At 50.0% G+C, this 24,372-nt stretch overlaps 4 protein-coding genes across 11 annotated transcripts; 2 read left to right on the forward strand and 2 right to left on the reverse strand.

Annotated features, from left to right (window-relative positions):
- Positions 1 to 3,571: 3,571 nt before the first annotated feature.
- CENATAC (centrosomal AT-AC splicing factor) lies at positions 3,572 to 11,981 on the forward strand. 2 transcript variants are annotated; one of them, XM_001501028.6, is made up of 11 exons: positions 3,572 to 3,761; positions 3,906 to 4,069; positions 4,495 to 4,593; positions 8,516 to 8,582; positions 8,659 to 8,721; positions 9,049 to 9,113; positions 9,268 to 9,373; positions 10,362 to 10,392; positions 11,344 to 11,433; positions 11,507 to 11,639; positions 11,731 to 11,981. In XM_001501028.6, the coding sequence occupies exons 1-11, from the start codon at positions 3,597 to 3,599 to the stop codon at positions 11,801 to 11,803; spliced, it is 1,056 nt and encodes a 351-aa protein (XP_001501078.2). In that variant the 5' UTR covers positions 3,572 to 3,596; the 3' UTR covers positions 11,804 to 11,981. The 2 variants fall into 2 exon arrangements, with proteins under 2 accessions (XP_001501078.2, XP_070128974.1); XM_070272873.1 differs by having other exon boundaries at positions 3,581 to 3,761; positions 9,244 to 9,373.
- RPS25 (ribosomal protein S25) lies at positions 11,899 to 13,753 on the reverse strand. Its single transcript, XM_001503063.5, has 5 exons — positions 13,612 to 13,753; positions 13,279 to 13,374; positions 12,503 to 12,686; positions 12,033 to 12,131; positions 11,899 to 11,948 (listed from the first exon to the last, which is right to left on the reverse strand). The coding sequence occupies exons 1-4, from the start codon at positions 13,612 to 13,614 to the stop codon at positions 12,037 to 12,039; spliced, it is 378 nt and encodes a 125-aa protein (XP_001503113.1). The 5' UTR covers positions 13,615 to 13,753; the 3' UTR covers positions 11,899 to 11,948; positions 12,033 to 12,036.
- A 280-nt stretch (positions 13,754 to 14,033) lies between these two features.
- Positions 14,034 to 16,780, forward strand: TRAPPC4 (trafficking protein particle complex subunit 4). 2 transcript variants are annotated; one of them, XM_023644956.2, is made up of 5 exons: positions 14,034 to 14,302; positions 14,461 to 14,635; positions 15,260 to 15,363; positions 16,032 to 16,158; positions 16,342 to 16,780. In XM_023644956.2, the coding sequence occupies exons 1-5, from the start codon at positions 14,128 to 14,130 to the stop codon at positions 16,457 to 16,459; spliced, it is 699 nt and encodes a 232-aa protein (XP_023500724.1). In that variant the 5' UTR covers positions 14,034 to 14,127; the 3' UTR covers positions 16,460 to 16,780. The 2 variants fall into 2 exon arrangements, with proteins under 2 accessions (XP_023500724.1, XP_001503119.1); XM_001503069.6 differs by having other exon boundaries at positions 16,434 to 16,780.
- A 649-nt stretch (positions 16,781 to 17,429) lies between these two features.
- Positions 17,430 to 24,006, reverse strand: SLC37A4 (solute carrier family 37 member 4). Of its 6 annotated transcripts, XM_070272869.1 has the most exons (13): positions 23,865 to 23,893; positions 23,238 to 23,406; positions 22,919 to 22,993; positions 22,603 to 22,651; positions 22,333 to 22,473; positions 21,234 to 21,466; positions 20,672 to 20,915; positions 20,004 to 20,162; positions 19,684 to 19,769; positions 19,059 to 19,172; positions 18,779 to 18,844; positions 18,284 to 18,422; positions 17,430 to 18,157 (listed from the first exon to the last, which is right to left on the reverse strand). In XM_070272869.1, the coding sequence occupies exons 3-13, from the start codon at positions 22,928 to 22,930 to the stop codon at positions 17,991 to 17,993; spliced, it is 1,410 nt and encodes a 469-aa protein (XP_070128970.1). In that variant the 5' UTR covers positions 22,931 to 22,993; positions 23,238 to 23,406; positions 23,865 to 23,893; the 3' UTR covers positions 17,430 to 17,990. The 6 variants fall into 6 exon arrangements, with proteins under 6 accessions (XP_070128970.1, XP_070128968.1, XP_070128973.1 ...); XM_070272867.1 differs by lacking the exon at positions 22,919 to 22,993 and having other exon boundaries at positions 23,865 to 24,006; XM_070272872.1 differs by lacking the exon at positions 18,779 to 18,844.
- Between the last annotated feature and the right edge of the window lie 366 nt (positions 24,007 to 24,372).

Below are 24,372 nucleotides of genomic sequence, written 5' to 3' on the forward strand. Positions count from 1 at the left end.
ACAATTTTTAAATAAATAAAACTCCCATTAGGCTGTTTTGTGGTATGATACTATTAATTAGCAGGCCATTAGCTGTATGCTTCCTAGGCTCCTTCCTGGCACAAATTCCCACCCCAAGGGCACCCTAACTTTCCAGGGAGTTTTGATGGTTTTAATTTAATTTGCCAAAATGCATAGAAGACTACTGGGTATCTATCCTAAGAACCTGATATCAGATATCTCAAGAGTCCGTTGCACCCCTATGTTCATTGCAGCATTATTTACAATAGCCAAGACGTGGAACCAGCCTACATGCCCAGAAACTAATGAGTGGATAAAGAAGATGTGGTATATATACACAATGGAATACTACTCAGCCATAAAAAAAGACGAAATTGGCCCATTCACAACAATGTGGATGGACCTCGAGGGTATTATGTTAAGCGAAATAAGTCAGTCAGAGAAAGACGAACTCTATATGACTCCACTCATAGGTGGAAATTAGTATATTGAGAAGGAGATCTGATTGGTGGTTACCAGGGAAAAGGGGGGGTGGGGGGAGGGTACGGAGGGGGAAGTGGTGTACCCACAACATGACTAACAAAAATGTACAACTGAAATCTCACAAGGTTGTAATCTATCATAACATTAATAAAAAAAAAAAAAAAAAAAAAAAAAAAAAAAAAAAAATGCATAGAAGACCACTTTATGCTAGTTCTAGGGGGCCAGGCACGAACAAGACACAGCTCCTGCACTTGAGGAGCTTTTCAACTGACTACTAAACAAAAATGGCGACAGGATGAGCAAAGGACCTTGGAATCGAGAAATTAATTCTGCAGCGACAACTTTAGAAGGCTTCACAAACGGGGTGATATTTCATTAATTCAATAATGAATTGATGTGAGAGCTTAGGAAAGGATTGAGAGCTTACCATGTGCCAAAGTTACCAGCCTCATGGAAATTCCAATCGAGTTCATATTTCAGAGCCTTATATAATAGAAAGAATTTACCAGGCAGAGCTAGAAAGAAGTAAATTCCAGGCAGAGGAAACCAAGGGCTGGAGATACTAGAATGCACAGGTGCAATAGGACTGCTGGAATATTGCCTGGAGGAGGTCAGGGAAGGAGGAGGGGAGCGGTGGGAAACAAGATGAAGAGGAAGGTGGGAATCATGTTGTAAAAGACTTTGAAAGTCATGCTGGCAAGTTTAGAGTTTTCCTGAAGGCAATTTAGAGGCATTAAATTAATCAGGAAAGTCATTTTAGAGACTTTCTTAAGACCATAGTCTGGAGGATAAATGGAGCTGAAATAGACCAGACACTTGGAAACCTAGTTAGAAAGAGTTTACATGAATCCAAGCAAAAGAGGAAGGGAATTAAAATAAGGTATGTTTTGAGTATAAAAGATGGAGAACAGACGTTAAATATCACAGAAATTCAAGGAAACAACTTGTGCAGGGTGGATACGGGGACTGAGTAAAAGGGAATGTCAAAAGTAACTCACCCCAAAACTCCAGGCTTTAGGTTGTGGGTATCATTCCCTGGGAGGATGAAAATAGGGGATATTCTGAAGAGGCGGATGTTGAATTCCATTTCACACAAGTTCAGATGGCAGCTGAATGAATACTTGGTGGTGAGAACTTTAGAGAAACTGCAGAGGACTAAGAAGTTAGTAGGAGTGAAAGCAGATAGTGTAGACTACTCTAAGCAGCTTTGAAACAAATGAGGGGAACAGATGGCTGGGTTGATCCACAGTTGGGGTTTGACAAAATGAGAGGTCTTAGAAGGTCAAGTGATATAACAGGTTGCCGTGAGAGTGTGGTGGAAATATTCCTGGGATCAAGCGGGTAAAGTGAAGCCAAGAGGACCTGAGACCTAGACCAGTGATCCTCAAACTTAATTAAGCATCAGAATCACCTGAAGAGCTCATTAAACCACAGATTGCTGGGCCCCATACCAGAGTTTCCGATTCAGTAGGTCTAGAGTGGGGCTCAAGAATTTGCATTTCTAACAAGCTCCCAGATGCTGATGCTGCTCACCTGGAGGCCACACTTTGAAAACCACTGGCCTAGAACAAAGCATCTGGCAGCTGGCAGATGCTGAATAATTTTCTGAGAAAATGAATAAGAGTAGTCATCTTCAGGAATGGAGCGCTCCCTGTAGTTAAAGACGAGACAGAAGGTAAGGCCACATGGGAGGGTGGAAGAGGCTGGTCAGAGTAGAACATCAGAGTTTGGGTTCAGAGAAGGAAAAATTTTGGGTGGACAAGGTCTAGGCTTGACCCTGCTAAGGGAATAATGGGAGGTCAAGGAATTGACTGTTGCAAGGGTCATCAAAATGGATCACATCTGGCAGAGGCTTGGGTTTAAAGGGAAGCTCCCACAGCAAATCAAGATCTGAAGGGAAGTCTGGCTACTTTCTGAGCCTGGATTATGTACAGTTGACTGTGTATACACCTACAGACGTCGTAGCCATCCAAGTTAGTGTACCAGTACTGGCATGAAATCTAAGGGAAGTTCAGGACTCTGTGCCAGGTCTGCCTGCTCATCCATAAGTAAGGTCTGGGCTAGGCCCCAGGCTTTTATGGGGGAGCTCTAGAGCGGAGATCACAGCCTGGAGATTTCAGCCCTGTAAGGAAGCAGTTCACCTTAGGCCCTAGGGCTTAGGGAAGCAGGACTGACAGGGAAGCTGCTGATTCTGTGAGAAGTTGCTAACCCTGGGCAATGATTTTGCACCCTTTATAGCTTCCCCTTTACAGCTTTACAGGAGCAATGCTCAGAAGACCCCAGTGGGGGTATGATTGTGATTACATCTTAGATTATGGCCACCTCCAGCTTGTGTTCTCCGCAGCCTGCTGGTACTGAAGATCACGGGGCCCAAGGTGCTGCCTCTACTGCTTAACATCTGTGCAACCGTCCACAAGGTTACTACCTCCTCCCTGCCTCAGTTTTCCAGCCTGTAAAATACCTATAATAGGAGCCACCCTGTGGGCGAGTGGCTAAATTCATGCCCTCCACTTAGGCGGCCCAGGGTTTCACGGTTCGGATCCTGGGCGCGGACATGGCACCACTCATCAGGCCACGCTGAAGCGGCGGCCCACACGCCACAACCAGAAGGACCTACAACTAGAATATACAACTATGTACTGGGGCGCTTTGGGAAGAAGAAGAAGAAAAAAAAGAAAGATTGGCAACAGATGTTAGCTCAGATGCCAATCTTTAAAAAACAAAGTGCCAATGATAATAGTATACTATATTGGGTAATTGTGAGGATTAAGTGACATAGTTAATGTAAAGCTCTGGACACGGAGTGAGCACTCTATAAATGCTAGTTATGATTCGTTACATTGTCTAATAGGGTCCTTGTCAATGCCCCAGCACGTGTGTGGTTTGTGGTCCTGCAGTTACACCTAACTATTGCGTGCGCTGTTTCCCCCGCAGCTGCACCATTTTTTTCCTGGCTAAACAGCCTTCACGGTTACCGATGACTCGCGGGGTTTGCAAGCAGCAAGGGAGCCAGGGGAAGGCCCCGCGCAGCCGCAGAAGGGTTTGCAGTGGCGCCTGCCCGCCGCTAGGGGCCGCTGGGCTCGCCCCGCCCCAGAAGGGTCAGGGGTCACCGGATGGCAAAGGACAGGCTGCACGTCCGGTTACCGAGAGCTGGGCCGATGGCGCCGGCGGAGCGCTGCGGTTTGTGCCGCCAGACCTTCTTCTGCGGTCGCGGACACGTCTACAGTCGCAAGCACCAGCGGCAGCTGAAGGTGGCTTTGGAGCGGCTGCTGCCCCAGGTGCGGACGGGAGGCCGGAGTGGGCCGGGGGCGGCCTGGGAGCGGGGATGCGGGCACTGCGGTGAGGGCCCGAGGGGGTGGGATTTGGAGGTCCCGCTCCGGGTCCTACTTGGCCTCTGCCCGGTTACCCCTTCTCCGCCGCAGGTGGAGGCCGCCCGCAAGGCCGTCCGCGCGGCTCAGGTGGAGCGTTACGTGCCCGAGCACGAACGGTGCTGCTGGTGCCTGTGCTGCAGCTGTGAGGTGCGGAAACACCTGAGCCACGGAAACCTGACCGTGCTGCACGGGGGCCTGCTGGAGCACCTGGCCAGGTGACAGCCGCATTGGGAGCTTCATCCAGCATATTTGCATACATACGTGGGAGGGAGGGTTTAGGGTGGGTAAGAGGAGGAATGCTTTTGTGATTTGATCGGGGTGGATGGATTGAGCCACGTTATAGGCTTTGCCAGCCTTGAGGGGTAGAGGACTTATGGCTGCCATGGTCCCGGGAGTGTTGGTGGTCCGGCTGGAAAGCCAGCTGGCTCAAGGCTACTCCCATGCCCTCCTCTCAGACTCTCACATTTTTATTGAAAAAGGGAGACTCGAGATCAGGAAGAGACTAGTACGAATATTCCTCCTCTAGCCTTGTCCAGAGGCAGAAACCCAGATGTCAGTTTGCATTACTTATCTAATGCCTAGATATCTGAGTAATATTCTATAATCTATCATTGAGATTACTCATCCTCTCCACTTTCAGCCCAGAGCACAAGAAAGCAACCAACAGATTCTGGTGGGAGAACAAGGCCGAGCTCCAGATGAAAGAGAAGTTTCTCATCTCGCCCCAAGATTACGCACGGTAAGTCACTGGTTACGAAAGGTGAAGTAGCAGGGGGTGCATCCTCTGGATCTGTGGGAGGCACTGGAGCTTCCTCTATTAACTGGAAAGTTCAGAAAGGACTTCATAAGGATCTATTGTCTTCATAGCCCCTGTTATTCTAGGCACTATATTGGACACAAAAGTATGACAGAGTCCTTGACAGGTTTATAATCTAGTTGGGGGATGGGATTTACGGTGCATTTACCAAATAGAGAGCAGTATATAGTAAAAGTTGACTGTAATCAACTACTTAAATGCGTGGCACAGAGAATACTAAGGTCCTTTAGGAATAGAAGAGGCTGTTTGCAGTGTGCGAAAAACTGGTGCTCACACAGTGCCCACTTTTAATTGTTTTAGACTCTATTGTAACTGGCCTCTGGAGGACCCTTAGAAACTAAAGTGCAGGAAGCTGGTCAGCATAGAAAGGGTGTGAGCCCTGACTGCCTCAGGAAGAGGGCAGGCTGCCTCACGTCACCACTTTTACTGGGACTGTATTGAGATTATGAGGTGTGAAGGGGATCCCAGAGCCAAAGTTACAGAAAAACTCCTGGTCCTTTCTACTCAGTGTGGAGAATAATGAGGGAATGATAAGAAATGCCTAAATCCCACCAACTTGCCTTCAAACTTGTGGTTCAGACTGGGAGGAGACAGGAATCTGAGGACGAAAAGCACTCCTCACACCCTGTCCCAGCTCCATATGGTTTTTGGTGGATGAATAAAGGATAGTTGGGGGGCTGGCCCCGTGGCCGAGTGGTTAAGTTTGCATGCTCCGCTGCAGGTGGCCCAGTGTTTCGTTGGTTCGAATCCTGGGCGCGGACATGGCACTGCTCATCAAACCACACTGAGGCAGCGTCCCACACGCCACAACTAGAAGGACCCACAACGAAGAATATACAGCTATGTACTGGGGGGCTTTGGGCAGAAAAAGGAAAAAAATAAAATCTTAAGAAAAAAAAAGGATAGTTGAGCAGAAAAGGTTATGATTGAGAATTGTGAGGATGGGCTGTTTGAACTTTTTATTTAAATAGAGTTTTGACTTTTATTTTTATTTTTTTGAGGAAGATTAGCCCTGAGCTAACTACTGCCAATCCTCCTCTTTTTGCTGAGGAAGACTGGCCCTGAGCTAACATCCATGCCCATCTTCCTCTACTTTATATGTGGGATGCCTACCACAGCATGGCTTTTGCCAAGCGGTGCCATGTCCACACCTGGAAATGGAACCCGTGAACCCTGGCCTGCCGAGAAGTGGAATGTGTGCACTTAACTGCTGTGCCACCGGGCCAGCCCCCCAACTAGAGTTTTGACTTTTAATCTTAAAAATTTCAAGCTCACAAACACAGGACAAGGCAAAGCCAAGCTTGACTGATTTGACAGGTAAAGATCAAATGAGCCACTTTTAGATTTAGACAGTTGTTTGGTTTTTGTTTTTTTTAAAGATTGGCACCTGAGCTAACAACTGTTGCCAATCTTTTTTTTTTTTTCTGCTTTTTGTCCCCAAATCCCTCAAGTACATAGTTGTATTTTTTAGTTGTGGGTCCTTCTAGTTGTGGTATGTGGGGTGTCGCCTCAATGTGGCCTAATGAGCGGTGCCATGTCCCCACCCAGGATCCAAACCAGCAAAACCCTGGGGTCACCAAAGCGGAGTGCTCGAACTTAACCACTCAGCCATGGGGCTGGCCCTGATTTAGACAGTTTATTACTTACATGGACAGCAAAGAGAGTAAGCTCAAGTGCCAGCTTCCCAGGTCCTTGACCCCACACCAAAAAGGACCACACTGAAACCAAGAGGCCTGGATGACTGCAGTGTGAGCTGTGGGATACCTTCTTGCTGGGGAGCCGAATGTAGACTGCAGCTCTCGTCAGAGAGGTGGCGTAGAAAGCCCATTCCTCATCAGAACCCGGGAGCTGATGAGAAACTCTCCTGACAGCCTCCCAGGGGAGACAGGGAGGCAAGCGGGAGATGGCCTCATAGCAGCTCCTTTCAGGCCTCCCATCCTCGCAAGTTCTGGGAGGATCACACGGGCAGGAGGCGAGACTGACAAGCTGCGGTTCAAGGCTCTGCGTGTGTGGAGAAGTGCAGGGCTGCCAGGGCACCGTGCTAGAGCCATTTCTCTACATAAGTGTTCTACATAGTAAAATTAGGTCACAAGACAAATCCTAAAATTGATTGCAAAGACACATTATCTTAATTATATATAAAACTGATAATAACCACAAACAATAAGAATTGAAGTAACTTTTTTTTTTGCTGGGAAAGAATTGCCCTGAGCTAACATCTATTGCCAGTCTTCCTCTCTTTTTTTTCCTCCCCAAAGCCCAAGTACCTAGTTGTATATTCTAGTTGTAAGTCCTTCTAGCTCTTCTACATGAGCTGCCACCACCCCATGGTTGCTTTTTTTTTTTTTGAGGAAGATTAGCCCTGAGCTAAATCTACCGCCAAACCTCCTCCTTTTTGCTGAGGAAGACTGGCCCTGAGTTAACATTCGTGCCCATCTTCCTCTACTTTATATGTGGGACGCCTACCACAGCATGGCTTGTCAAGCGGTGCCATGTCTGCACCCGGGATCCAAACCAGAGAACCCCAGGCCACCGAAGTGGAATGTGCGCACTTAACCGCTGCGCCATGGGGCCGTTCCCCACCTCATGGCTTCTGACAGATGAGTGTTGTGGTTCCATGCCCAGGAAGTGAACCTGGGCTGCCTAAGCGAAGTGCACCAAACTTTAACCACTAGGTCATCAGGGCTGGCTCTGAAATTACTTTTGAACACAAAATTCTGGTGAAGAGAGATTGGCCCTGAGCTAACATCTGTTGCCACGCTTCCTTTTTCCTTTCTCCCCAAAGCCCCAGTACATAGCTGTACATCCTAGTTGTAGGTCATTCTAGCTCTTCTATGTGAGATGCCACCACAGCATGGCTTGATATGCAGTGTGCAGGTCCATGCCGAGGATCCGAACTGGTGAACCCCAGGCCACTGAAGCAGAGCATGCGAACTTAACTACTTGGCTACCGGGCTGGCCCCTGAACACAAAATTCTGACTGTATACATTTAGAAGGATATTTTCTAAGGGCTAAAGAACTGCAAAGAAATCTTGAGCTTTCCTTAGTTGTCATGATGGCAGTATTGGTATTATTCTGATGCCTTTTTGTGTGTGTTGTAGGATAAAACAACTGCAAGTATATTGATGTTGGGAACCAGGGTTTTCACTATGGCAGAAGGAAGGCACGAGTAAGGAATGGAGAGATTTGAATGGCGAGGTAGCAGTATGAATTATTTATTTAAGGAAAAAGAGCTCTCTCCTCAGAAAGAGCTAGAAGCATGACACCTGTGGAGCAGTAAGAGCTTTGCTAACTCTCAGCTCTTTGTTTCTAAATAATACTTCCTAGTAAAGTGAACCAGATTTCATTGGAGAAATCATTGATTTCAGGTTTGGAGCAGGGAAGGGACATGGTGAGTCTGGAATATCTCGCGCTGGAAATGCTCAGATTGATGGAATGGTCGAGAGGACAAAGGAGCTGGTTTGAAGGGGTTCTCACGAGCCAAATATGGGATAATTTGAACATCACAAAGAGTAATTGATTTTCTTAAGTGTGGTAATGGTTTCATGATTTCATAGACTGTTCCTGTTCTCAGGACATGTATGCTTAGAGTTAAGTCTCATGATGTCTAAAACCCATTTTTGTTTTGGCACAAAGGAAATGTGTACATAAAAGAGAAGTGGAGCCAGTATGGCAAAACGTTAACAGTGAACCTGAGTGAGAGGTACACAGATGTTCATTGTACTATTTTGTTTCTGTGAGTTTGAAATTATTCAAAATTTAAAGAAAAAATTATCTACTGAGGATCTTTTCACAACTGGCAGGGACTGGGGTTCTGGGCTGACTTGCCTTTTTTCTTTTTAGATTCAAGAAATCCATGGTGAAAGGTTTGGATTCCTATGAGGAAAAAGAGGATGAGGTGATCAAAGAGGTAAGTTAAAGGAAAGGCCTCTGAAGGACCCAGCCCCCGTGACTTTGTAGCTATCTAAGCAGCCTCTCTCCCACAGATGGCAGCTCAGATCCGCGAGGTGGAGCAGAGCCGGCAGGAGGTGGTTCGGTCTGTGTTAGAGGTTGGTTTCTCTCGGAGGAGCCAGAGCAGTATCCAAATCCACTGATCCCTGGTTCTCTCAGGTCCAGCATCTCACCTACCAGCTCTTCTAAGAGAACTGATGGACTCCATGCTTCACCTGCTCGGCTTGAATTCCCTTACCTGTCAGCCAGGGGGCAGGCCTTGTCAGTGGAGATGGGGCAAGGGCTGGGAGGGAGGGAAGGGAAGAGTTTGCAAGATGGGCAGTACCCTTCATATGCTAATTTGCTTCCTTCTGGAGGGTGGGAGCATGGCCAAGGCAGACTCTTAAGCATCCTAGACACATTTATTTTTCCTGAATCAAACTCAGCCTCAGGCAGTGCCAGACCCAGAAGAGGGCTCTTCGGCACCTGGAAGCTGGAAAGGGACAAACAGGTAAGATTACTTGGGAATTTCTTGCTGGGAGTTTGACACCTGTTTTAGAGCATTTTGTAACCTTTTGGCTGTGAAATGAGAGCAAATCTCATGTTTGCTGTCCTCATGGCTCAAGGACCTTGTCTGCCAGCTGGCTGCTGTTTGTCTTTTTCAGCCAAGTAGCTTCCATCTCACAGCAGCCCTCATACTTGGACCTGCCACCAGCCCCAGAGCTTGACTGGATGGAAACAGGACAACCTCTGACATTCATTGGCCATCAGGTACAATGGATAAGGAAGCCCGGAAAGGGGAAAAGGCCCCGTCAGTCAGCACCCACCTCTGTTTTTTCTACCTATTCTGGCTGCTCCTGTCTTAACTCAGGCTTTTCCCTCTTGCTGCACCGTTCCACAGTAGCATCTTCTCAGACCTCTTTCCTCACCCTCCATGGTGAGCTTCTCCACACCTGTTGCCCCCACTGTCACTCCTAAACCTCATCCTCTGCAGAACCCAGGGCCAGCTCAATATAGATTCTAGATATCCCATAGGCACCTGAATCTACCCCCTCTACTCCTGTATTTCCACTAACTGTAGATGCAGATCCTTATCCCCTTCTTCTGTCTCCCACATCCTGTCAGTGAGTATGTCTGCTTTACCTCCTGAATACAAGTTGGCCTCTATTCCACCTTGGAACAATTTTTCTCCCTGTGATCCTGTCCCAAACACAGAAAATCATTACATTACCTGCAATCTTATATTCTATAGTCCAGCTGTACTGTGCTTCTCCCTACTTTTGTCTTATGTTGTTGCCTTCGCCTTTAATAATGCGTTTTCCTTCCCTCATCACCTAGTCAACACTTACTTTCCTTCAGCTCTTAGCTCAAATGTCAGTTTTTCACAGGTGGCTTATCTGAACAGGCTGTCTCTGTTATAAATGGATGTAGTACCATGTAGAGCTGTGCATGTGATTTAATTTATACCGAGTTCTCTTTCCCAATGATCTGTATGCTCTGTGAGGAAAGGTTTTGTTTACCTGGCACGTAGTAGGCAGTCTGTTTTTGGAGATCAGTATTAAGATCATGAGTCTCCTGAGGACAAGACTGTCTTTCAATGACTTAGTGTGCTCTGAGATTTAACATCAGTCCGTGTGCAGAATTAACATTGTGGCAGTGGTTCCATCCACCTCCTGTAAAGTTTGCCCTTTGTCTAGCTGTGAGTATCCTATCATCTCTTGGCTCTTATCTAGGATTTTCCCCCCATTTCCAACTACAGGATACACCAGGAGTTGGTAACGTCCACTCAGGTAAGGCCCACGGCAGTTTCTCAAATTTTAAGAGGCAATTTTTCTTTTTAAAAGAATAAAGTTGATTAAGATAAAGCACTATCTGATGAAGGACTTGTATGAATAAAAACTCAACAAAGGCATATACAAAAGATGTTCACCCGAATGGCTAAAGGTCACTGCCCATGTTTGTGGAGGAACTCTCATACACTGCTGGTGGGAATATAAAATGGAACGACCACTTTGGAAGACCGTTCAGCATTTTAAGAAAAGTTAAGCATACACCCAGCATTAGGATCCAGCCATTCCAAGAGAAAATAAAGTCTGTCCACACAAAGGCTTGGACACAAATCATCACAGCAGCTTTATTTGCAGTAGCCTCAAACCGGAAACAATCCAAATGTCCCTCAACAAATGAACAAGGGAATAGTAAACAACAAAGGAACTTACTGATACATGCAACACAGACAAAATCTCAAAACAATGCTAAAAGCCAAACCAAAAAATATATATATATACACTATATTCCATTTATATAAAATTACAGAAAATGCAAGCTAATCTACAGCAACAGAAAGCACAGCAGTAGCTGCCTGGCGCTGGAAAGGGGTATGTGGAAGTGTAGGAAGAGCATTATAAAGGGATACGAGGATACATGGGGTTGATGTTCAGTATCTGGATTATGGTGGTTTCACACAAAACGTTTCAAATTGTACACTTTAAACGTGTGCAGTTTGTTGTATGTCAATCACACCTCCATAAAACTATTAAATACTAGCACGTCACATGTAAGATACGCTATTTTAAATTAGCCAAGGACCTTCAATTTCCCATGGTCCAGGATTCCTGGGTTTTGCTTTTGAACATTTCTAGGTCTTAAGTAAGAGCTTAAAGGCATGTTTCACAGTAGACTGAAGGTTAAAAAAATTTTTAAGTGCCTTAATTTCTACTTGATGAGTCTTCTCTTTTCAGGTGCTACACCTCCCTGGATGGCCCTAGATGAGGAATACAGCTCTGGGAACCAACAAATAGGACCCTCCTATGAAGAATTTCTTAAAGAAAGTAAGTAAACTAACTCCAGAATGACAGTGGGTTCCTTAAATCTTCCTACTCACAACTCTTTACTTATCTGTAGAGGAAAAACAGAAATTGAAGAAACTGCCCCCAGACAGAGTTGGGGCCAACTTTGACCACAGCTCTAGCACCGGTGCAGGGTGGCTGCCCTCTTTTGGCCGGGTCTGGAATAACGGACGCCGCTGGCAATCGAGGTAGTATGGGTCCGTATGGGTCCGGCCCCCTACCCACCACCCTTTTGGAGACCTTACGCCTTCATCCTGTTAACCCTTCATTTCCTTTCAGGCATCAATTCAAAACTGAAGCTGCGGCAAGGAACAAACAGTCACATAAAGAAAAAAGGCTAATGATTTCCTGATATGTTTTCAACTACCATCAGAGCTCAAAGCCAAGTCAACAAACCTGTACCTACTATCCTTTGTAAATTACCTTTCTCAGGAAACACACAGTCACTTATTTGATTTAATAAAGTTTTATTTTTCAAAATGTACAGCTGATGGGACCTGCAAAAAAAATAAAGAAGAATCAGAACTATAGAGCCTTGTTCAGGAGATGCATACACCATGAGCCCCTGGGTTCTTGCTCACCTGTTCATGCATCTTCACCAGCCGCTGGGGCATCTCCGCCTTTCGTGTTTCTGGTATAAATTACTTGAGCTCTGTGCTTTGAAACCAGTTTAATAAGTCCTAGGGAGAAAAGAAAACGTTTTCACATAACAGTACTATGAGATACTTATTTTTATAAACACTTTTGGAATTTTAATACCCATATTTCAGTGTAATTGGGTTTCTTCTGTAATTTTATGTATGTATTTTATTTATTTGGAAACATAAGGGATCCCTGGGTTTCACCAAACTGCCATAGGGGCCTACGGCACAAAAATGGCCAAGAACCCTGCTTTAGGTTTTATCCTTGAGATAACATACTAGAATTATATTGCTAATGACCACTGGTGAGCCTACACCTGTTTTTTAAAATTCCATAAAAGCATTTAAGAAGGCTAACATGGTCAGGGCTATTTTAACGTGCACCAGCCTACCAGCACAACACTCCTCACCTTTACTAAGGAGCTCCTGAAGGGCTGCCCTGGCCAGGGAACCGCGAATCTTCAGTCTCTCTGAGACAACAGCTGGGGTTATAAGCTTATAGTTGGGCACTTCCTTACACAGTTTGTCATATGTCGCTTTGTCAAACAAGACTAGGTTATTGAGCTTGTCCCGAACTTTGCCTTTGGACCACTTCTGCTCACAAAAACAAAAAGGAAAAAAGTCAGTGCTCCCAGACGAATCGCGCTCTCTCTCCTAAACAACCTGTATCAGAGAAATGTCTTCCAAGGTTGTAGGGCTATAACCGAGAGGGTGGCTCCGTTCCTTCGCCTGCAGAAACCTATGAGATTCAGAATCTGCAGAAACCCTGCAAATTCAAATAAATATATCCAGGTAATTAGAAAGCCACGATAAAAAACAAGATTAAAAAATCAGGATTACCGTTAATAGCATCAAAGATAATTAGATTGGGGGGAGAAAACCCCAACACATCTTTGAGACTTTCAGATATGAGCTGAGTCCCAAGGGACTAATTAAAGTAACATCATGTGGCCAGACATCAGAACAAATGCTTTATACAACCTTCTTTAACTTCCAAGTAATATGTACCACCCATTCTTCAAATGAGGAAAAGACCAGTAACAACGAATCGTGATGAGAGCTTAAGCTTTAATAATGTAACTCTAGACCCCACAACCTTACGAGCCATTTACTGTACACGTCACTTTTACTAGCGCTATGGGACCGGCGCCCCCACTCTCCCTCTTACGGGGGGACTCACTCCTACCTTCTTTTTGGCTTTGCCCCCAGATTTGTTCACTGGGTCTTTGTCTTTCTTGGCCGACTTTCCGGCATCTTTCTTCTTCTTGTCGTCCTTGGGCGGCTGTAGAAGAAAAGCGGGAATGCAGCCAGGTCATAAGGCGGCCCCAGGCTCTCCCTAGCACTGCGCCCCTCACCCCCGCAAACCCGAATGCCGGAGCACATGGGCGAAGCAAGACCCTCGCCCGCCTCGAGATGCAGCCAGGCAGTTCTGGGGGCCCTCCTGTCCGATGTCGCCTCAAACGTGCCCTAGCACCGCCCCGCTCTCGGAACCGCGCCGGCTTCAAACCCCCGGGCTCACCATCGCGAAGCTCGGACAGCAGCTATCACCACTGCAGCCTTGCTAAGATGTCGGACAAAAAGGAAGCGCCGCTCACCAACAAGCCCAGAAACCTCCACCCGCGGCGAGTGCTTCCGGGGCAAGGGGCGGAGCCCGCGATGGAAGTTGGGAGGCGGCGCGCTCTCGCTGGAGCCGGAAGCCGGCTGGGGGCAGTGGGCTCCGGCTCTCTAGCCGCACACGCGGGACGCTGCGCCGCCTTGCTGGGCTCTGCCGCTAGTTGCGAAGCTGCCACGCGTTGCTACGTCCTGGCGCTAAGAACCGGGAAAGAGAGACAGAAAACAATTCACCCCGTCCCAGCAGCTCACTTGACGGCATTACTGATACCCGAGCCTGTTGCTTCAAGTGCGCAGGCGCCGCAGCCAGCCGCCCGCCGGGGCTGGGAGGGGAAAGCGGCGGGGGGGGCGGGCCGTGACTGCGGTTCCGGGGCGGGGCCGTGGGGAAGAGGCTAGTTACCGGTGTCCGCGCCGCGGCGAAGCAATGGCGATTTTTAGTGTGTATGTGGTGAACAAAGCTGGCGGCCTGATTTACCAGTTGGACAGCTACGCGCCACGGGCCGAGGCTGAGAAGACTTTCAGCTACCCGCTTGATCTGCTGCTCAAGCTACATGACGAGCGTGTGCTCGTTGCCTTTGGCCAGCGCGACGGCATCCGGGGTGGGCTAGGCTCGGGCCCGGGGGGCGGGGCCGGGTGCTGCGGGAGTGGGCTGGTGTCTCTGCAGAGGCGCGGCGTGAAGGGGTGCGGCCGGGTCCCTTGTTCCCTCGGCCGAATCCCCACGCTGGGCCTTCGTTGACCCTTAGCTTCACTTCTGCAGTGGGCCACGCGGTGCTGGCCATCAATGGCGTGGACGTGAACGGCAAATACACGGCCGATGGGAAAGAGGTGTTGGAATACCTGGGCAACCCTGCTAATTACCCGGTGTCCATTCGATTCGGCCGGCCCCGCCTCACCTCCAATGAGAAGCTCATGCTGGCCTCCATGTTCCACTCGTAAGTCCCCCAACCCTTCCTAGTGCTTGTTGGCCTGCACTTGGTTGTTAGGCTGGCTGGATTAGTGTGGTTCTGCGGGCAGTCTCCTGAGCTGCAGTGCCTACGTTTCTCTACCTCGTTTTAAATCGTCAGTGCTTGTGCTATGAAAAGAAAAAGAACTGATCCAGTGTAACTAGGTTTTAGGTGATACTGGCAGTGGTGTGATCTTGCTTAAGCCAACTTCTCTTCTCTGAGTCTTAGTTCCTACATCTTTAAAGTAAGGCAATTGAACTAAATGATCTTTAAGATCTTTTCCTGCTCTCAGCTATGGTGTGAGATGTGCTAGGGATCTATAGCCACGGGGTAAGTAACCGTGGCACATATTCCCAGTGTTAATTTTACCCAAAGTTTTTCCATATAAAATGTTTTATAGCAAAGTATGAGTGTAAAATATATGCAGAATTCAAGTGAATTTTAAAGAAATTCTGATACTGCTGCTGGGCAGTTCACACCGCCTCATCTGCCTGTCTCAGGCTGTAATGTGAACTCCTCAGCAGACAGGATCTCTTCAGTGGAAAAGGTGGAGAAGCACTCCTCCCTTGCAGCAGTCGGGTGCATTCCCAGCTTTGCCTCCTTTGCAAATAGGCTGTTCGCAATCGGCTCCCAGCTGTCTCCGGAACAGGGCAGCTCAGGCATTGAGATGCTGGAGACAGACACATTCAAACTACACTGCTTCCAGACACTGACAGGTATGCATCTCCAGCTAGGCCAGAGGGATTCACTGGGGCAGGTTGGGGGGAGGGACTGACCAAAGACAGCTTTAGTAAGCAAGGGGGCTGGTGGTTTGTTTTTCCTATGACACTTGCACAGATACATCTATTTATTTGTTTTGTGAATCCAAAGCCAATATTTAATCTGATGTGAGTTTTGTTCACGTCACCCAGTGTACTCAGCCCTGGTTATCCCGTGTGGAGATAAAGCTCACCTTAAAGTTGTCTCATGTTCCACACATTTTGGAAGGTGTGTTGTTCTAAAATGAAATTCAAATGCCAAATGGAAGTAACCTTTGGATTGTGTCATTGCTTCACTCGCTTAATGCAGATAATTGAAAACTGCCAGAGTTTGTCCCCTGCCTGGCGCTTTCTGCTGAGGGACCCTAAGCAGAAGTAAGCGACAGAGCTAGAATTCAAAGCCTGGTCTCTCAGTCAACTGGGTGATGTGATAAAGTCACTTGACTTTTATGGTCTCACCTGTAGATTCAAAATCTTGCCTTTCTTGCTTTATGGAGCAGTGAGGATAGAATAAAAATAGGCTTGTGAAAGTGCCTTGCAAAACTGAAAGTGCCGTACAAACACAGGATGGCATTATTTGCTGCATTCTCTGCCATTTGGTAACCATTCCCCGCCCTACTCTCCAGGGATCAAGTTTGTGGTGCTGGCAGATCCTAGGCAAGCTGGAATAGATTCTCTTCTCCGAAAGATTTATGAGATTTATTCAGACTTTGCCCTCAAGAATCCTTTCTACTCCCTGGAAATGCCAATCAGGTAGGTGGCCCCACTCCCTAGATACTGGTCATAGCCTCCTTGCCCCTCCCCATGTGCTCTTCCCCAGAGTCATTTTGAAGTGTAATAGAGTTATTTTTAAATAAAACAAAACTGACTAGCCTTTTACTTATTATTTTGAGAAACCAAAGACTTTCCTTGGGGTTCATGTCCTTCTTCATGCAGAGTTTCCACTGGCTCTCCTCTGTACCTAAAGTGGAGAAAGAGCCTGAGGCCTCACCCTTTGTCCTCATTTGTCCCTCCTGGGCCTGGCCTAGGTGTGAGCTGTTTGACCAGAACCTGAAGTTAGCCCTGGAGGTGGCAGAGAAGGCTGGAACTTTTGGACCTGGGTCATAGGCTGAACCTGCAATGGACACCCCCAATTCTGAGAGATCCTGCAGCAAGGGTCCTGCTGTTTCCACTCTGATGGAGATTCCAGCAGCCTTGTTAGTGCACTTGAAAATGGGAGGATGACGAGCCTGATGACATGTACTGATCCCCGAGCCTTAATACTTTGCTCTCTTCCCTCCTGTATCTATCATGGTCCTACTTCCCAACTCTGTACAGATTTATTTATGGAGGAGGTAGGCCCATAAATGCTGTAATAAACATTCCTTTGATCTCAGTGTTTGCTATCCTAATTGATGGTTTTAGGGGAAGGGCTTGGGAGGTGAGACAGGAATGATAAGGGAATTCTGGGAAGACGTAATGCTATGTTCTAGTAGAAAACAAAATAAATATGTGTTCATTAAATAAATGAACATGGGACTTTGAATCAGGAGCCTTGGATCTAGTTCCAGAATTGCCGCTGACTTCCTGAGGTGCTGGTGGTGGTGGTGACGATGATGATGGAACATTTATCAACTGTTTATAGCCAGGCTGTATTGCTTTAGCTCACTTAATTCTCAGTCTAGCCTTGGGGTACATTCTCTTATTGACAAGAGATTTAGCAAGGTATAAATTCTGTGCCTCAGTCTCAAACCTGGTTACTGACAGCCTGAGCTTGAACCCAGGCTTTCTGCCTACACTATCAGTGAGCTCCTGTTACACCGCCTCCCTCCATCAAGTTATTTCATCTGCCTGAAACCCTGTAGCTTCATCTCTAAAATGATCATTGATTAGACAGTGTTGAGTTGAAGGGAGAGAAGACATGAGCTTAAAGGAGTCCACATCAGCTTTCCCATTCCAGGGAAACGAAGCTTTGGAAGAGTATTTTCCAAAGAAAGCTGTCTCTGGCTTGTGTTACTCCTTTTGAAAGAATGACTCACTGACTGTTTAGTATCAAATCTAGTTTTAATCTTCTATAACAAGAACAAGTCTTCCTATCCTCCCACCCATACCCCCCTACTGTACCCAGGGTGTCGATGGGAGTGATGGCCTCCTGTCTTCCCCTGGAGTCTGAGGTATTGATAATGGCATTTGCCCCCTGCTGAGAGGCCTTAGGACAGAAGTCATGGGCCACTGGTGCCCTACAGCTGCAGGAGGAGCCTCAGCTCAGGTGGGGATGGGGTGGAATGGGGGCAGGGAAGGGCCCAGGAGAGGAAGAAAGGTATAGGAGACTTCCTTGACTGCAGGGGTTTCCAGTTTGAAGGCAGGAAATAGGAGCTAATGGAGTCCAAGAATAAAGGTTGTCTTAAATAGAGCATAGGATGGGGAGCTGGGACCTCATTAGCCACTGATAACTCCCAGTGCCACCTGGGCGAGGAAAAAGGAGCAGAAAAGGGAAAGTCAATGGTTCACTCCTAGCCGGAGCTGCCCACTTCCCTCTCTCCCATCACCCCTGTGCAGGGGAAAGGCCACAGATGGAAGAGGATACTCCAGAGCCTGCACTCTCTTCATTCAGCCTTCTTTGGCACTCGGCCCATCTTGGTGCGGATGTTTCGTAGGAGGAAGAAGGCAGCTGTGCTAGCTGCACAGATCACTTCAGCTACCCAGAACGCTGTGCTCCAGCTGTAGTGCTTGGCAATGGTGCTGAAGGGCAACCCAGCCAGAAAGCCGCCCACTGCCAGGGAGGAGGAGAAGAACCTGAGTCATTTGTGAGGCTGGAGCCAGTGGGGCTTGCTCCAGACTCAAGCTGGCCTATGTGCACAAGTGGGGGTGAAGTGAGACTCTAGAGGGTATCACTTACCATTGGCCATGAGCCCCACAACAGCATGGGAGGTGCCACACAAGTTGGGAGGGGCGCTCTCGTTGGCTATAACTCCAAACAAGGCAATGGGACCATAAGAGGAGAAACCAAACACAGCTCCCAACACGAGGATCCAGAGCTGCAAGGGCAGTGCAGGGTAGCACTTAGAGTGAGAAAGCTTACCTCCCTACCCCTGCCAGAGGAGAGAAGCATGCTTGGCCCCCAGGAACGAATAATTGTAGTAAGGACACAGTAAGTGAGCCCCCATCCCACTTCCCAATACAACTGACAGTGCAGAGCTAGAGGAGTGGGTGCCACGCTGAGCAAACCCCAGGACCTGTGTGGGTAGGAAAGGGAGGTACAGAGGCCATCCCTCCAAGTTGGAGGTGCTCTCTTCTCAGACTTTGCGCAGCGTGGATTGGCTAGGGGCAAGGCAGAGGGGTAGGACAAAGGTGAAACAAACCAAGAGAAAAACCAGACATAAAGATAAGGCACCTCATGCTCTGTAAAGCCTGTGAGCTCAGCCAGAGGGTGAAGAGCTGGAGTCCAGAAAGCAACATCCTAGAGGAGCACAGGGAAGAGAAGAAAACCAGGCCCAGAGTCCAGGAGGGGCACCAAAGTACAGAGGAGAGCTGAGGTACAAACAGAACTGAAAAGGGAAATCTGAGAGGCAGAGACAGGCCTGGGTCAGGCCGGAGCCATGGAGAGGGAGACAGAGTCAGTAGTCCCTGCATTTCTCCTCGTACCTGCCGTGTGCCAGGCCCTCCTTATTTACCTTAGGAGAGTCACTGGTCACAGTTACCCGGAAGAGGTACATGGACACTGTCATGCCAGCCATCATGAACAGCAACAGTCCATGGCGAGGGTTCCCATAGATCGATAGCCCTGCCTGTGGACACAGTCCCAGCAATGTCAGGCCCTAGGAGTAGCAGAGAACCCCCACCCCTGGACTCTGACACAGCAGGCTTCTGCTGACAGGTCTTTGGCAATCCCACCCCAGTTCTTGGCCCAGGCAGCTCTGGGAGGCCCTGGGACGTGCTCATTACGTCTGAGGCCAAACTCCACATCCCGTCCTCAACTTGGGCAGGCTCAGGACACGTGCTGGCGAGCTGCACCCAGCCCCTCCCTAACCCCAGTTTCCCTGGGGCTTTGGAGAAGCCCACTGCTAGGCTGAGAGAAATTCTGGCTCTCCTTGATGTCAGTTAAAACCTTTCCCTAAGAGCCTTATCTCCACAGCCCTAGCAAAGAAGAGTAGCCTGGAATCATTCCCACCACATTCAACCTAAACCAGCATATGCCAACTGCCTGTGCCCCAGGGCTCCCACCTCTGGTGCCTGTCCTAGTCATGCTGGGAAGATTTAAAGGGACCCTCCTCCTTCCTGTTCCTTCTGCCCACTCACCTTTGCCATGGCCCGGTCTGACAGATAGCCAGCTGCGATGCTGCCTATGAGGCCACCAACCTCCAGGGCACTCATGTAGGAGCTACCTGCAGTGGGAAGTTGTGGTGGGAAGAGAGAAAGGAAGGGTGGGAGGGTATGGAAGGGTGTTACACATTGGAGTTATCCCAGATTGGCTTAAACCTAGAGAGGTACAGGGTCCCCAGCAGTGTCCGGCCTCAGGGAAAGAAGAACAGGGATAAAGGGAAGCTGGGCCTGAATTTCCCATCCCCTGCATTGGTTCCTGTTCCCTATGCCCACCCCTGTCCCAACACTCATCTTACCCACAAGGGCTGACTGTCCTTTCTCCTGGATAAGGAAGAACTGGCCCCAGTCAGTACAGCAGGTCTTTACTCCAAACACCACAAGGTAGCCAGTGGAGAGCACCCACAGGTAGGGGGACAGCAGCAGCTCCCTTAAGGTACTCTCCTCCTTCAAGGAGCCTGGGAGTGGGAGAAGGCCAGACCTCAGGCTCTGCTCCTGCTCCCCTGCCCCCGCTAAGCACCCCCACCCACTTCATTAACCAGCCACAGGGGCAGAGTCCGTCTGTACAGCCAGGGATCAGCAGGAAGGTACCCTCACACCTACTGTTCTGCCCTCTCCCTTCCACCTCAAGCCTTAACAAATGAAAGAGTGAGGACCAGGGCGGACGGAGGAAGGCACCCAAGCTGCTTAAGCTTAAGATGCTGCCCTGAACAAGAAAGCCTGGCTCTGTTGTGAGGAAGGACCAGGATATAACGAGTCACAACACTTGTTGGCTCTGCCAATTGTCTGGTACTTAACTGCCTCTTGGGATGGAGTTTTATTTACTCCCCACCCACTCTCCATCGCCATCCCTCCCCTGACATCCACTGGCTCGTACATGGCCAGGTCTACACCAGTCCTCAATGAAAGTCTGCCAGATGAAGGATGAACGAAGGTGCCCCAGTGGTCGGCTTGGGTGGGTGCTCACCCTTCTTGCCCTTGGAGGGGGTGGGGTCCAGGTTGCGGAGTCCAACATCAGCAGGTTCATTGTGGATGAGGAGGAGACAGAGGAAGGAGACAACCACACACAGTGCCCCAGACAGGGCCAGCGTGCTGCGCCAACTATAGCTCTGGGCGAGGATGGTTGCCAGGATAGGGCCCAGCCCTCCAGCCAGGTTCATGCTGGTTGACAGGATGGCCCACCAAGTGCCAAACTGAGATGGCTCAAACCACTGTGGGGCAGAGGGGGACAGAGTAGGTGCCCAGCCTACAGTCCATGTTGAAGGTGGGGGTCACGTGGGACAGTCCCAGATGCTCACATTACAGGGATGAGGGAGATGGCACTTCTACTTGGCAGGGCCAGTTTCCCTCATCTGCCACCTGATCCCACCACGTTCAGGTTCCTAAAATATCTTGACAAGCATTAGGAGCTGGACTGGAACTCCTGAGGAACCTGCTGTGGGTTGGGGGTGGAGGTGCAGGTGCTCCCACATGCTCCTTAGGTATCCTCAGTGCCAATCTAAACAGGCTTCTTGGAAGCAGACACTCACCTTCCGCAGGACCTTCCCACATGGGGGCCAGCCCAGCCCCTGTGCCAGGCCATTGAGGAACCAGAGAGCAGCGAAGACAGGCACTGTGGAGCTCCAGGAAAAGACTATGTTGACCAGGCCAACCAGGAGCAACCCAGAAGAGAAGAGCCAGCGAGCACTCATCTGGTCAGACAGCACCCCGCTCACGAACTTGCTGATGGCATAGGCTGCTGACTGGCTGCTGGTGATGAGCCCTGCAGGAGAGGGGAGCAGGGAGAAGGACACGTGGGGGGTTAGGGGCGAGGGCAAAGGCCAGGAGGGGTGAAGCAAGGCTTGGGATCAGGTGTGTAGAGGTGCCTGGCAGGGTGAGACAGATTCCTTCCAAGAGGAATAGGAGCCTGTGCTGGAATCCTAACACCCGTTCATGTTCACGGGCCCACTCCTCCTGCCTCACCATCAGCACTAGCCCCAGGCTGACCCATGACTTTTCAGCCTGTTGGAGAGTTCCAGCTGCAGCTGTCAGAGGGCAAGAAGGGAGCAGGACAGGGCAGGCCCCTCCCTGGGGTTTACACATGCCTCGTTTCCCCCTCACCCTGGATGCTGACCCAGGGCCTCTGGGAAGTTCTGTTGCCCCACATCTGAACATGGGGTGAAGAGCTCAGAATTGGAGTCAGGGACCTTATTCCTCCTGAAAGGTAGCCTTCTGGGCCACATGAAGTCATTGTGCCAGCTCACCAGTTCCCAGTGCTCACAGTGTCAGTGGCAGCACACAGCCTGTGGTCTGAGGATGCACTCACACAGATGTGGAAACTGCTCAGAACCCCCCTAAACACTAGGAATAAACAGTGCCTCTGGGGGCACATCTGGGGCACAGACGCGCACAGACACATGAGATAAGCAGCCCTCCTCAGACATGCATAGTTCACACTCATAGTCCTTCGTCTATACCCACATACACGGATCTGAGCCTCTTCACCCAGCACATGCGGACTCCCTTAGCCTCTGCCGTGCCCAGACACTCAACACACACTGAATGCCTGTACACACCACACTGCCACAAACAGCCAACTTCTCCTGCTGGCCTGTTTCGGGGCGCCCCCCGCGCCCTCCCAGGGCTCACCCAAGTCATCCTTGTCCAGAGGAATCTCCTCCACCACCGACGGCATGACAAAGGAGAAGGTCTTGCGGTTGAAGTAGTACAGGCTGTAGCCTCCAAACATGGCCAAGAAGATCACAGCGCGGTAATAGCTGTAGCCTTGGGCTGCCATGGTGGGACACAGAGCCCCTGACCACAGCTCCTGCTTGCCGCTGTCTCAGTGCCCAGATCTGCTGAGGTAGGCTTTTTCTGCTCCCTCCTCCACCCAGCCTCCCAGGCTCCCTTTATAGCCACCTTCTGGACAATCATTAAGCCTGGGGACGCTCCGAGGGAACCCAGTGTCCTGAGGGAGACAAGAAAACAGGAGATTACTGACTGCCAAGCTGTGAGGGCTGGAGGGGGTCCCAGAGGGAGGCAGTGCCTGTGAGCCAAGCCAGCACCCAGTGTCCCCAGAATTGCTCCCTTTCCCTGCTCTTCCTTGTCCTCCTGCCTGTGAAACCAGCTGTGATTAAAGGCTCAACCTAATTACTTTTGTCTGCAGGAGCCCAGGGGAGGCAGGGGTGGGACGAGTAGAGCTGCCCTCTGTAGCCCGGCTCCCTCAGTCACCTACCTTCTCTTTCATTCCATGAAGGTTTACTCAGGGCTGACGGGTTGCCAGGCACTGCACCAGGTTCTGGGTTAGTTTCTACACACACACACACACACGCTCAGACACATACCACCCAAAACCCCGCTTCCCCGTCCTCTAGAGCCGACCTCAAGCCCTGTAACTCCCCATGCTTGGCACACATGGGGGGTAACTGTTTATTGTTAGTTGCAGAATTGTAAACATGGGGAAACTTCCCGGTTCAGGCCCACAGTGTCACACCGAAAGCCCTACTAGGGTCTGGGTCGTGGTGGGGTCACTCAGCTGCCTCTGGTCTCTTTACCCTGTGATTCAGGGTGGGCTCCCGTCTGGCTGGCTGGGGGCTGCAGGGTCGGTGCCTGTCGGACGGACGGCCTGCGGATGGGAAGGTGCACCGGCGGACCTCAAGCGGCGGGGCCGAACCGCCCTGCTTCCCAGGGCCCGGGCAACGTGCCCCCGGCTTTTCCGCTCGGCTGGGAAAGCAATTGGAGCAGAAGGCGTGGGCGCCAGCGGAGCGGGCGAGCGCACGTAGTCTTCTCCCTGCGGCCCCTCGCTCCGGGCGCCCGGCAGCGCAGCCCCGCAGGGTGGGGCTGGCGGCGGGCTCTCGGCACCTGCCCAGCCCCGTGTCCTCAAGCTACCCGACTCGGGCTGGGAGCCGACGGGGCTGGGGGGCAGGCGCCGGAGGGGTGCGGAGACCGAGGACCGGAGCCACAGAAAGGAGCAGGCGTGTGCTGGTTACCCGCAGCGCCTCGGCGGCCCCCAGCCCCAGGACCTGCCCCCTCCCCGGAAGGGGCAGCCGCAGGAGCAGCTCCGGGTTGTATCGGAAGTTGGGGCAACCTTCGTTGAGGCGCCAACGAAGGAGCCCCGAGGCCCGAGACTCCCCCCAGCCCCGCCCTCCGGCGACGCCCCTCCCCCGCGTGCCGCCCCCTACCTGAACGGAGGCGGGAGCCCGACTAGGACGGGGCGGGGCCGGCGGGCGCATGCGCGGGCTCGCTGGCTGGGGCGGGGCCTCCGCCGGCGTCTTTTCGGCCCGGGAGTCGAGTCGGTCCCCAAGGTTCTGGGCTTAATCATGCCGGTCACGCTGGCGCTTGGGGGGGAACAGCGCCCCTTAGGGGCTGGGCTTCTATGGTCCCTTCTTAACTGATGGCCTTCAACGAACTTTTTTACTGAGTGCCTCCCACTGCCAGTCACAGTCTGGGAAAGGTCTTATAGAAGACTGTGGTATTTTCGGTAAGAAATTAGTACCGTCCTAAATAAGCACAATTTGAATATTTAACTTATGGTCAGACTGTTGGGGACAGAGTTAAAACAAAATAGACAGTGTTTAAAGTAACGGGCCCGAAGTAAACCTTCAATTCTGATCCAGGACCCACTGCATTCTAACACTGTGACCTTGGCTAATAATCTCCATGACCCCTAGCTTCTTATCAACCTCATAG

The sequence above is a fragment of the Equus caballus genome, chromosome 7 (genome assembly GCF_041296265.1).
Source record: "Equus caballus isolate H_3958 breed thoroughbred chromosome 7, TB-T2T, whole genome shotgun sequence".
Lineage (NCBI taxonomy): Eukaryota > Metazoa > Chordata > Mammalia > Perissodactyla > Equidae > Equus > Equus caballus.